Genomic DNA, 12,182 nt, shown 5'->3' with positions numbered 1-12,182 from the left:
AGACAGGACAACACAGTGCATTATAACTGCAGTTTATTTCACACAACCTGAGTAAGTGCAATGCTTTTTCCCCCCACAATGACCTACTTGATGTGCATAGCCTAACCATGACTGAGGAATTTATGAAAATACGTTTAATAATTTTGAGGAGGGTTTTTTGTGTTTCAGTCAAAGCAATGAAGATGTTAACCTGGGTGTGGTGGTGGTAGCATTGAATTCTGTTGACACAACGACATCATATTTATTTTGGATAAGTGTGCTAATATAGACATAGTAGAAAGCGTATTGGATGGCATATGCCATGTTGTAAATCATTCATGCATTACATAGCCTAAGGTTACTGGAATAATATGTTAAAGGTGCACTGTGTAATATTTTTAGTAGTTTATTTCCAGAATTTATGCTACCCATTCACATGTTGCCTTTTCCATGAATAATTACCACCACCATCAAATTCATTATGACTGGGAAATTGCACTTTTCATAGATGAAAAGAGGTCTCTTCCCCATTGTCTGACATTTAGAATTTCCAGAAATATTTTTTTGCAGCAAAACTTACTGTACTTAGGCCATAATAGTTAATGTTAGTTAATTATTTTGTTAATATTCAGGAAAAGATCAAATTTGGCAGTAGACAGCACAGTTTCAATGAGCAGCATAGCTGCAATACCTACTCTGGCCACCATCCTACACAGTGTACCTTTAAGGCAAACAAAACTTTTTTGCTGTTGATTAGATGTAACTTCTCGTCGTACTTTTACCATCAGATGTATCATCACATAAATAATAGGCAAAATCAGCATGAAATTTCACATTGTTTTACACAACTCTGGTCTCTTGTCCCAGACTTCCTGTTCTAACAGTTTTGCAGCATGTTGAGCAAAGGCCTTCCTCTTGTGACATGATATAGAAAGACGCAACTCCTCAGTCAGCATGGAAAAGTCCACCCCTTCTGGCTGCAGTGCGGAGACAGCATACACCGTCCGCTGGTAACCAAGCTGTGACAGAACCTCTTCGCACCACCTTTTCACCTCTTCAACCCTCACCTCCTCAATCAGATCAGCTTTGGACAGCACCAGGTAACAATGTTTCCCAGACGCCGAGATGTTTCGCAGAAGACGCACGCAATCCATGCTGATCCGGAGAGGTGACAGGAGGATGTAGACGTCACAGCTGGGATGCAAAACGGAGGCCAAAGACCATCCACCATCCTCCTCCTCCCCCCCTCCTGGTCCTACAGATGAGGCAGCAGAGTGAAGCCCAGCCACCCTCCCCACCCCAGGGAGGTCCCATAGAGTCACATCAGGGAGCTGTGGGTACAGGTATGCCACGGGTCCTAGGGTGGTTTCCGTAACCCCTGTTGGTGCCGCTCCGTTGTCTCCAGGCTTCAGGCCCAGGAAGGTATTGACGAGGCTGGAACTACCACAGCCAGTGGGGCCCAGGACCCCCACGTCCAGCCTAAAGGTCTCCATAACGTTCAGGATGCTGAGAAGCCGGGAGGGGTGGCTGGCCAGGTCCTTGGCCTGAAGAAAGTCCGAGACGCGTTCCAAGTCCGCTTGGGCCACCTTTCCGATGCTCATGGCGGGTATGATTGCGGACCTGAAGAGTAAATGTGATAAAAGAATGTTTATAATAGGCAATAAGCAAAACTGAAATCTACACAATACTGTATGTATAGAATCACACAATCCCAACTGGTGTCAACTTTCAGTGCACATCAAATGCAATAGCCTGACCAAAACTGAAATCTACAATATTTAGAGAATCACACAATTGCAAATTTTGTCAACTTTCAGAGCACAAGCTTTATAAATTGTGTCAAAAATGATAATACAACTTAGCACACACTTACTTGGCGTTATTTCTCAGTAACTTTGGTACTTTGAGCTCTTTTGAAGCATCTGCCATGAACTGACAAAAGGCCCTCTTCCTCATCTCCGGAAGCACTGACATCAGAACTTCACCAATGTCTGTTATTTCCACCATGTTGTGTGGGTCCTGATCCTGATTATTCCCATGCATCTCTCTCTCCTTCCCCCTGCGCTGTATTTCTAAGTTGCGTTCTTTCATGCGCTCCCAGGCGCAGGTCTTGCAAGGACCCTTGAGTTCCTCCTTGAGCAGGTCCATCTCTCGGTCTGCTCGGACCAGGTAGAGAGGCTGGTCCCTCTCGCGGAGCTGCATGACCAGGCCCAGGTGGTCCTCCTGGTGGAGCTCCGAGGTGAGGACCACCAGGAAATCGTACATGAAGCCTATGGGGTTTGGACTACTGGAGGATGGTGCTGCTGGTTGTTCGTTCAAGACCCATATGCGAATATTAGGGATGGTGGGATGGTAGACCATAGGGAGGCCGTGCTCAGTTCTCCATGACACCTTACCTTGCCTATGCCCTGCTGCTCTTCCAGCATCAACCTGATCTTCGTCTTCATCAGTCTCATCACTTTCATCATCATCATCCTCCTCCTCGTCCTCCTCTTCACTGTCCTCATCACTGTCCTCCTCATCCTCCTCATTTTCTTCACTCTGGTCAGGGAGCCAGTCCTTTTCATCAGGTAGCCCACAGGCGGCGTGGGCCAGCTTTGTGTTGGCCTCAGGTATGCCGCCTGTTACCACCACGTCCAGTGGGAATCGCTCATACAGCTCCAGCACACCAAGCAGCTGCTCATCGAACTTTGCCACTCTGGGAGACGTTTTCCATTCGGCAAGCACACACTTCATGTGCTCCTCACTCACTTTCCTCTCCATTGTGCAGTGCTATGCCTTTGAGCAAAATCACACAAGGCACCATGTTAAATGGACACAAAGTGGCAAACACACCTTGCTTGGCAGTTGGCATACTATCATACTGTGCCATTCTGATCTGACAGCAAATATTACAGTGAATAATCACAAAAGAAGTACACGGCAGACTAAATCCAAATTCACATGCTAAAACATTTCAGCCAGAGAGGAGTTAATTGACCTACCTCTTAGTGGAGTGTTGAATACTCAGCTCACTTCACACAAAGTATGCAATTTCTTTTCACACAATATGTCAGGACAGAGACACCCAGCGCTTGTTATGTTATTAGCCGGACCTGAAGTGAAATGCCAATTCTCATGTCCTGAACTGAAAGTCAGGGATCAGGTGTGTGTTTGATAAGTGACTCAACCGCGCCAGAGTCAACATCATCCTTAAAATGGGCGTCATTTGACTTGACAGTAGTATAAGTAGCTACTGACATTTGTTTGCAATTTGTTTTGGAAATAACTGTGAACAAATGGCGTGCGTAAAGATAAGACATTTTGACCTACCATGCTTGCGGCACAATTTGTATGTATTAATCAAATCTCAATCAAACTCAAATGATGAAGGTTTTAGATAACCAAGTCAGGCTAATTATTAGACTACCAAAGAACGAGTATACCGTAAGCCTTCTCATGTTGTGTCAAAATTGAGAGGATGCGTAAAACCCATGCGTAAAAATCCGTTTCCAGCATCAACAAGTTGACGTTGCGGGTTCAGTGGCACCACATAGCTTAGAGTAGTTGCAATGTGCAAGACCAACAGCTTGAAGATATTTTTTATTATTATAACTGACCTTTGGTTGATTCCCATACCCACACACATCGATAGCTGTACAAAAAGGCCGTCTAGTTTCAAAACCCGCCAGCAGATGTCAGATAAACTCCATTCGACTGTATTAGGCCTACATTTTGCACAATGATGACCAGAGGCAAAGGCGGATGTTTTCATATTACACTGGCTTTGCGTACCAACTAAGATGTCTATTTTGTTTGAGATAATGTTGCAAATCTACATGCCACGTGCAGATGTGTCAACAATAACGGCTTGACACAACTTAACCCTTCCCGGACGGTTAACTTGTCTCTGTACGATCATACATAGGCCTACCATACAATCATACCTTTTTGGAATACAAGCAACTTGTAATTGATGACTAAATGTATTTTTGAATACGTCTTACTTGAGTCTCTGTCTGTTAAGATTATAGACTTGACATACCCCCATGCGAAATGGATGGAGACTCTGACGTCATCGTGGTTCATGTCAATGAGAAGTGGGACATGTCTTCACAAACACTGTGCGTACTCGGAGCAACAGGTACCCTCCCTCCCTTGGATCCGTAACAGGTAAGGCATACATTTCTTTATAAAGTATTGCCTGCGCTAAGAGCTATTCAAACCCTAAATAACATGTACATTTAAGTTATTGTATTATCAATTGCCCATGTAGAGCAGAAGCACCACCAGGCTGTTTTGAGGCTTGCCCATTTTGCACCATGGCCGATGGAGGGGGCATTTTTATTGGTTTTCTGATCATTTTAAACTCTTTTGGAGCAGTAAGTTGCATAATGATCCCTATCTCTTTCCATTGATTTCAAAGAATGATTTATTCTAGGCTATTTGACTGAATTGTCATAGGCCTAAATGAATGTTCACATTTCTCTGAACAGGCAGCAAGCCTTGCTCTCTTCGCCCTGGCAATCTGGGTGGCAGTGGATGGATATGGACTGTATCCGTTATCGGGGGTGTCTGGAAAAGATGACATATTCGCCGGGGCATGGATTGCCATTTTCACTGGGTTTGCTTTCTTCTGCACCACGGCTTTCGGCATCGTGGCCGTTCTGAAGAAAAGCCGTTTACTCATCTTACTGGTAAGTGCATATCAAATAGAAATGATGAAGGTGTTGCTCATACTATTTTTCTTATTATTTATTCTTCTGTTTTGCACTTCTTTTAAATCTATCCAAATGAGTAATGATCTTTTTCTTCTTTTTTTAATCAGTACCTGATATTTATGTTCATCATCTTCATCTTTGAATGTGCGTCCTGCATCACAGCAGTTACCAACAGGGACTATGTAAGTTCTTTTTTCGCTCATGAACCTGTTCTGTATTGGATTGTTCTGTCTTGTCTTCTGCATGAAGAGAGTTTTGTAAATTAAAAATAGAAGTAGGCTTAAGTAGGCCTACTCCAGGTGCATCTACCCCATTAGGAACATTGGAATAACTGCATAGACTTGTAATACACTAGTGGTGCAACCTGGACATACAGTATACTAGTGTAATCAGTAAGAGTAATTCTACTTCTACCTTATACTATACATCTCTGCACATAACCAACCCCTTTTCCTGTACAGTATAATATCACAATACATACAGTAACATACAGTTTCACGTCTGTCCTCTCAACATTTTTCGTTTTGCCTTTCAGTTGGTGGGAAACAGCAATCTGGTGAAGAAGCAAATGCTGAAATATTATGCTGATACGAGTTTTGAAGGGCAGCAGATCACATTGACCTGGAACAAGGTGATGCAGGAGGTGAGAATTTATAGTGGACATGCATACAGCCATGTGAGAATCCAGGACTTTCCCGAAGCAGCTAGGGTATCTGCACTCACCAAAAAAACGTCTCCAAAGTCTCTTCATTTTAATAACCGTGTCATGAATGTTGTGCCAACAAACAGAGGTAGCCTACCGCACCACCGGTTAAAGCTGCAATGACCTGACACAGCAGGACTAACTGTTAGCTGTCAGTTAAGAGAACCGGTTTGCAGCAGTGGTGAGTGTGTGTGGGAAACTGAATCAGTGCCATCTCGGCTTGCCATGAGAAATTGATCACCTATAACCAGAGCAGCCAGGTCAGGTTTCCACTTACTGTATGTTTATCTTCAGCATCCATTGCCATCCGATTATGTAACCATCAGTGGTTTGATAGTACATGCAAGCAGATACCAAATCACACAAGGGCCTACATCTTTGGCCTGGGGCCTATAGTATACTACAAAGCTGGTTCAGGAAAAGTTAAGGTTAAGTTAAGAGGTAAATCATGTAATAGAAGAGTAAGAAAAGCTCTTGTATTAGATGATTTACCTCTTAACTTAACCTTAACTTATCCTGAACCAGCTTTCTACATTATAGGCCATTGGTCTTTAAGTATTATTGGCTGTCTACCTTTGGCATTGAAATACACCCTTTTGGCACACAACAAAAATGCTCAAAAGTACTTGGAAAGCAGTAGCTGTACCGAACACAACGTCCTGTCACTTGAAGTCTTTAGTTGACTCAAACACATCTATGCATAGATTAAATTAGATTTGTTTTAGGTGTTTCAAAGTATTCTCCAATACTGCATGAGAAAAACACAAAATCTCACTTCAAAGACAATGCACGTCACCCCCATCCCCCCCCCTCTTCCAGATTCAATGCTGTGGAGCAGACAAGCCCCAGGACTGGATAGACTACAACTCCACATTCAGAAAGACCTATGGCACCGCGTACCCCTGGCCCCAGCAGTGCTGCCACAGGCTCAGCAACTTCGAAGTGGAAGACCCGGAGGGCTGTAAATCGGGGTTTAACACCACAGTCTTCGACAAGGTGGGTCAGACTCCCACAATCCTTTGGGATATCATTTCTGGAGGTCAGATACAGTGCATTGTACGTATTGGGTCACTTGAATTTGAAGACACTTAAATGTTTCATTGTCTCGTCTCCATTAGAGATGCAAGTGATAAATCATCGTTCAGGATAAAAAATATTATTCATGCACCAAAAGGCAATGAAAAATATGATTTGTTGACTCTGTGGCCTGGACTAATTTTCAGTTTGGTTATAGTATGACTTTTTAAAACTGATGTCAATCATCCTGTTGCACCAAGCTCGTAGATACAGTAGAGCTTCATCTTCAGGTAACTGATTCTAATAACATGTGTAGAGGTTTTTTTTGTTTGGATGTTCCCATTTTAGTATTATTACTACTTTGTGTGTGTGTGTGTGTGTGTGTGCACACTCACGTGAACCCTGGACAATTTGCATCTGCTGGGCAGCCTCCAGAGCTGGTGTGTGAATGTGGGAATGTGTATGTGCATTGCAAAGCACGTCGAGTTGTGTAGTTGTGATATTGTGCTATATGAACATATCTTACTGATTGATTGTGTGGACCAAAAAGAAGCATGTATTGAATAGGGGGCCCTTTCAGATGACTCTGTCCTGGGCCCGACCAAAGCTGTCAGCGGCCCTGCTGACCATGGTTCCAACGCTGGTGTCACGGTACAGACAGACGCGGACCACAAATGCGTCACGTTTTGGATGTTTATTAAAGTTCAGGGGAAAAGGGGGTTGGGAGAAGGAGGTTTCCAGGGTTCGTGGGGTTACCGGGATGCCAGAGGTTCCAGAGATTCCTGTGTGTGTGTGCCTCCCCGTCGGCAGATGTGACTCCTCTGGAGATGACGGATGAAGCGTCCGGATGGAAGAATCCTGGGGGGAACACACACACAACAGGGCAGAATGAATGGAGTGCAGCGGTACAGGTCAGGGCAATGCAAAGATCGTAGTCACTAGGAAGAAGGCTGGTCAGATTTACCGGGGCAGAAGAGTAGTCGGAATCGTGGACAAAAGGCAGGTCGGGTTTCCGGGTCAGGAGAGCAGAGCAGAGCAGAGCAGAGCACAGGCAGGTCCGGGTTCAGGAGTCAGGAGTAGAGCTTAGACAAGCAGGGTGCAGGCTTCGCAGACGTTCTGACAAAGGTAGACTGAAAAACAGGGCTTTAAATACTGTTGGTGATGAGCAGGAAATGCAGTGCAGCTGGTGGGTAAATGAGAACCGATCAGAGCAGAGCAGAGCAGAGACAGGTGAAGCTAATTAGACAGAGCAGAGTGAGTAGTGAGCAGAGAGGCAGATAATTGATCTCAATTAGAGAGCGTTACCAGACCAGGTGAGAGAGCCCATGACAGCTGGTTTCATCTTAGTGAATATATCCATGTCCTGTGCTCGATTAAACTATGCAAATTCTGCATATCTTTTCTCCTCAGGGATGTTTCGACCACATTCAGTCTGTCTTCAGTCGGTACACGTGGGCCGTAAGTTGGTACGGCTTCTCCGTCCTCATGTATATGGTGAGTTCACAACACTGTTTTATAGACTGTTGAAATGAGGTAGTTATTTGACAGTTTATAATTATTTAGTTGATGAAATGTTATTTGGCAATTACCATTTAACAGCATTTTATGGTACCATTAATCAGCAATTAATAAATTATTTTAATCATTGCCATTTCTTCTTTAGGGTTTGTTGTTATGAACTTATAATACAACGGTACATCAATTTAGTAGATTTTGATTAACCTCTGTGCTGCTTCTTTGAGATTGTCTCTGTTCTGTACAAATATTTCTTTGGAATTAATCCATGAAATATAATTGTAAATGTCATTTTTCATCATAGTTCTGGCTGATGATCCTGACCATGGTGCACTATGGTTTAGGCCTGTGACGAGTGAAGACTATATTGTGGAGAAGCAAAGGACATACTGCACCTGTATGTACAACAAGTCTGTGTTCTGATGTCGTCTTCTGAATATTTCCTGCAATGACTTTGTATTATCACGTATTATAAACTTTTACACTGCACAGACCATAGCCTGCCAACATGTTTGATTGCCTTTGTTGTTGCTGCGCCAATTAACATTTACATCAATTCAGCTCTAGTGCACAGATTACTATTTATATTTCTGCATTTACTTTTTGACATATCTTGAAAATTATGACTGATTTTGTTTTGTATTTGAATTCATTAAATTTGTATATATTTCAACAACATACATGTCTGAAGATCCTTCCATGTTTTAGGACTTTTATGAAAGCCATTATTATGCTTTATTAAGTCTTCTGTCTTTATTAAGTTTTCTGTGACACACCCATCACTCTGACCAGTCATTACACACCCTCCATGTTGTAAATGGGAATGCAGTGGGTGTATTCCAAAACGCGACCTTGCGTCCTCCGCTTGGGCTTGTGGCCTCACGTTTTGTTGATGCCCCGCCTCCGTGGACAAAACAATTACGTTTTTTTAAGTCAGCCCAGTCAAAACATTTTTGGGGGGACTATTCTTCATTTACCATCCTATTTGAAAAGGACAAAATTACTTTTGAGCTTTTGCGAGATAATGAAATATAATGCTGTTGTCAGTGATGTCATCACAACGTATTACTTGTTGGTACGATGCCACAAGCACAAGTGGAGGGCGCAAGGTCGCATATTGGAACGCACACCGTGTCTTGACTTTTGGAGAACTGGGACGATGTGTTTCTCCAATGGCTACTCCTGTAGGATGTGTACAGATAAGGCAGATGGGAACTGGACGAACAGGTTCAACACCTTGCTAGCGAGTCAGGTGCTGAATAAAAATTCCAAGCACTCAAATTACAGCAAACAATGGCGAAGAGTTAACAGTGTCTGCTTTGCTTTTCTGGATAAAGGGTTTTTTGAGGCACACCTACAAAGAAAATAAGGGAAAGATAAGGAAGGTTTCAGGTGCTGCCTACAGTTTGGAAATACAATAGGACTACGTGTCTTACATTAACCGCAAACACCACACATAAATTGTGAACTACATCCTGTGAGACAAGCTTTGAGGTTGAGCTCTGGTCGTAGCCGTTATGGTACCAGTGACTCATTTTACTGTATACACTGTTTCACGTGACTAACTGGATCATGATTTGTAGGTTACTACTACCGCTACTTCAAAATGACAGTTCAAAAATAAAGGAGAGGATATGGAATTGTCATTGATGTATCCATCAAGTCCATCATTTTTTTATTCACACATTGGAAAATATTACAAAATAAGATGAACTGCCTTTTTTGCAAAGTGCTATAAGGCTCAAGGAACATTGGACTGAAAGTTCAGGTTACAGTGCATTCATGCACCAACAGACTGTACACACACGTAAGACACAAACTCACACTCTCTTTCTTTCTTACTCGCACACTCATACACACACATTTTTTGCTCATTTGCACACTCTCTCACACAAACACACACATAGGTAGTATAGATATTAAAGGTGGATGAGACCCACTTGAAAGAATTTCTCACTGTATTTCACTGTTCACTGCATAGATATTAGTCCAAAAGAGGAATTGTTCCATGTCCAAAGAGGGAAACTTCACATAAGACACCCATCCAAGAACGCGCACGCACGCACGCGCGCACATACACACACACACACACACACACAAGGCTCACATTGTACCAAGAAAATATGTCAATGTAACAAACATGCTCTACCGAGTACCTTTCCAACATCACAGCCAAAAGCCATCGACAAACTGTGTGGATATGGGTTTAAGGGGCAGGATTAGGATTTGGGATTGTAATTTGGGATTAAGGAGAGAGGTTAGTTTCATTGTACAAAAAAAGTGTGCAACGTTTACAAAGACATCCAGAAGGACAGCAGGTGTGCTGGGGTTCGAGAGCCAGAGTCTCTCTGGTCTTTCTGTGATCAAAGACAGCTGGTCTCATTTAGCTCTGTGTTCACAGGGTTGAAAAAGAGATAAAGTTTTCAGCCTCAACGCCTCAACACCTTTTTGTTTTAACCGTTAGGTTTTTCCAGATGACTGATTGTTTTACCAGAAAAAGGCACCTAAAAATGCACTGAATGACCGCCGGGGTGGGTAACCAAAGAACGCTACCATGTCCATCCTGCCTGACGTTCAGTGACACTCGATACAACATAATTCCATGTGCTTCCCTTCTTGTTTTCTTGTTTTTTTGCGCTCACCCGAAACTCGCGACATAGTCCCTTTCGATTTCCAAGTACTACTCTAGGAGACTAAACACTGAGAATACCATTGGTGTGGGAAACGTTGGTCAATGAGTAGAAACAGTTTATCATTCCACCATGTCTACACAAAACATTATGTAGTGTTGATTCAAGATTCAAATGTAACACTCGGTCTCTTTTCTACTCAATTAGTGTAAAATCAACACTGCAACATGTACCGTGTAAACTAGGCACCACTCACCTCTTGCTCATTTGCATGTTACTGTGTACATTACCAATGACACACCCAGAGACAAAATGGAAGGAAGCACAAAAATACACCTATACCTAACCTAGGCCATGCCTGACGTTCGACAAGCACTTTGTTTTTTGGACACAAGATTAATTTTACTGACTGTGCCAGCTGTTCATCTGGTATTGTTTGCTTACCATATACCACTAAACATATAGATATCAAGTGGTCTGTTTGAATATAAGATAGCTATAGGCTTCTTCAACTACGTTCGTACCACAATCAGTACCATTGAAGAATTAGAAATCCAGAGATCTTTGACCTACAGGATTTTCATGCAGTGACCAGTGAACAGTATTATACTCCAATGGAAGTACCGAACAGTTCTAGAAAAAAATACATCATCACCATCAACTGTAAATGGGTCAAAGACGTACAAAAAGGAATTGTCATTCAGTGTAACGGATACCTTCTGCTGACTGTAACTGTAAAAAACATGACTCTTTTTGTTTTATTTTTTTCCAGTGAATTCATGAAAGCCTTGGCTGTCATCCATTCACTTGAAACAATTTGAAAATCTTGTTTTTTTACAGTTACAGTCAGCAGAAGGTATCCGTTACACTGAATGACAATTCCTTTTTGGACGTCTCTGACCCAAATGCACCCATGCTCTGTACAGATCAGTATGAAATTGGGAACAGTGCTGGAGCTGTGAAGACTGGTGTTTCTTCTTCATCAGCTGTTTGAGAGAGGACAAAAATAACCCTCGAAGGATGAAGAGGTTTACATCACAAGGCCAGGAAAAAAAATCAGAATCACAATACAAACGCACTCCACCCATACTTGTATGCACACACGCACACACGCACGAAGAGTAACATGCTCTTTAGACTGCTCATCCTCTACACAAGGCAGTGTTTTTCTTCAGCAACATTTTCTAACAATGTGCTTTATGTAGCTTACCTCAAGGCAAACAAAGCTGTTAGGACATGGACAAAGATACTGTGCACACACGCACACACACACACACACATAAACACACCCCTGCACACCAACAATAATGTATTCACACTCACACAAAAATGGTCATTTACACACTGTTCAGGTATGAAGACAAAGCAAACTCTACTTATTCACATTCCTTCGAAAAACAAAAAAAAAACAACAAAAAAACCCAAAACTATATTACATTAAATCTTCACAATGAAAAAAAACCGCCCCTCAAAATAAATTAAAAACATAAAAAGCCATTAACAAAACTACTTATAAACTTGTCACAGCTGAATATTCACATGGAGAAATAGTTTTTTTAAAAGCCTTTAAAAGTCCATTAAAGTTACCAGCAGCTTCTGAGGAATTATTTTTCTCAAGAAAAAAACAAAAAACAACTG

The 12,182-nt window shown here is 42.3% G+C and overlaps 2 protein-coding genes across 4 annotated transcripts; one reads left to right on the top strand and one right to left on the bottom strand.

The window, feature by feature from the left end:
- Positions 1–52: 52 nt before the first annotated feature.
- zmp:0000000951 (uncharacterized) lies at positions 53–3,074 on the bottom strand. Its single transcript, XM_063199468.1, has 3 exons — positions 2,964–3,074; positions 1,853–2,757; positions 53–1,599 (listed from the first exon to the last, which is right to left on the bottom strand). Exons 2-3 carry the CDS (start codon positions 2,740–2,742, stop codon positions 810–812), a joined length of 1,680 nt encoding a protein of 559 aa, XP_063055538.1. The 5' UTR covers positions 2,743–2,757; positions 2,964–3,074; the 3' UTR covers positions 53–809.
- upk1a (uroplakin 1a) lies at positions 1,503–8,537 on the top strand. Of its 3 annotated transcripts, none has more exons than XM_063199470.1 (9): positions 1,503–1,585; positions 3,986–4,131; positions 4,235–4,340; positions 4,455–4,655; positions 4,787–4,861; positions 5,215–5,322; positions 6,202–6,378; positions 7,810–7,893; positions 8,219–8,537. In XM_063199470.1, the coding sequence occupies exons 2-9, from the start codon at positions 4,019–4,021 to the stop codon at positions 8,264–8,266; spliced, it is 912 nt and encodes a 303-aa protein (XP_063055540.1). In that variant the 5' UTR covers positions 1,503–1,585; positions 3,986–4,018; the 3' UTR covers positions 8,267–8,537. The 3 variants fall into 3 exon arrangements, with proteins under 3 accessions (XP_063055540.1, XP_063055539.1, XP_063055541.1); XM_063199469.1 differs by having other exon boundaries at positions 4,208–4,340; XM_063199471.1 differs by lacking the exon at positions 1,503–1,585 and having other exon boundaries at positions 4,099–4,131; positions 4,240–4,340.
- Positions 8,538–12,182: the final 3,645 nt, after the last annotated feature.

The sequence above is a fragment of the Engraulis encrasicolus genome, chromosome 5, assembly GCF_034702125.1.
Source record: "Engraulis encrasicolus isolate BLACKSEA-1 chromosome 5, IST_EnEncr_1.0, whole genome shotgun sequence".
Taxonomy (NCBI): Eukaryota; Metazoa; Chordata; class Actinopteri; order Clupeiformes; family Engraulidae; genus Engraulis; species Engraulis encrasicolus.
This window is presented reverse-complemented; position numbering and strand designations above follow the sequence as displayed.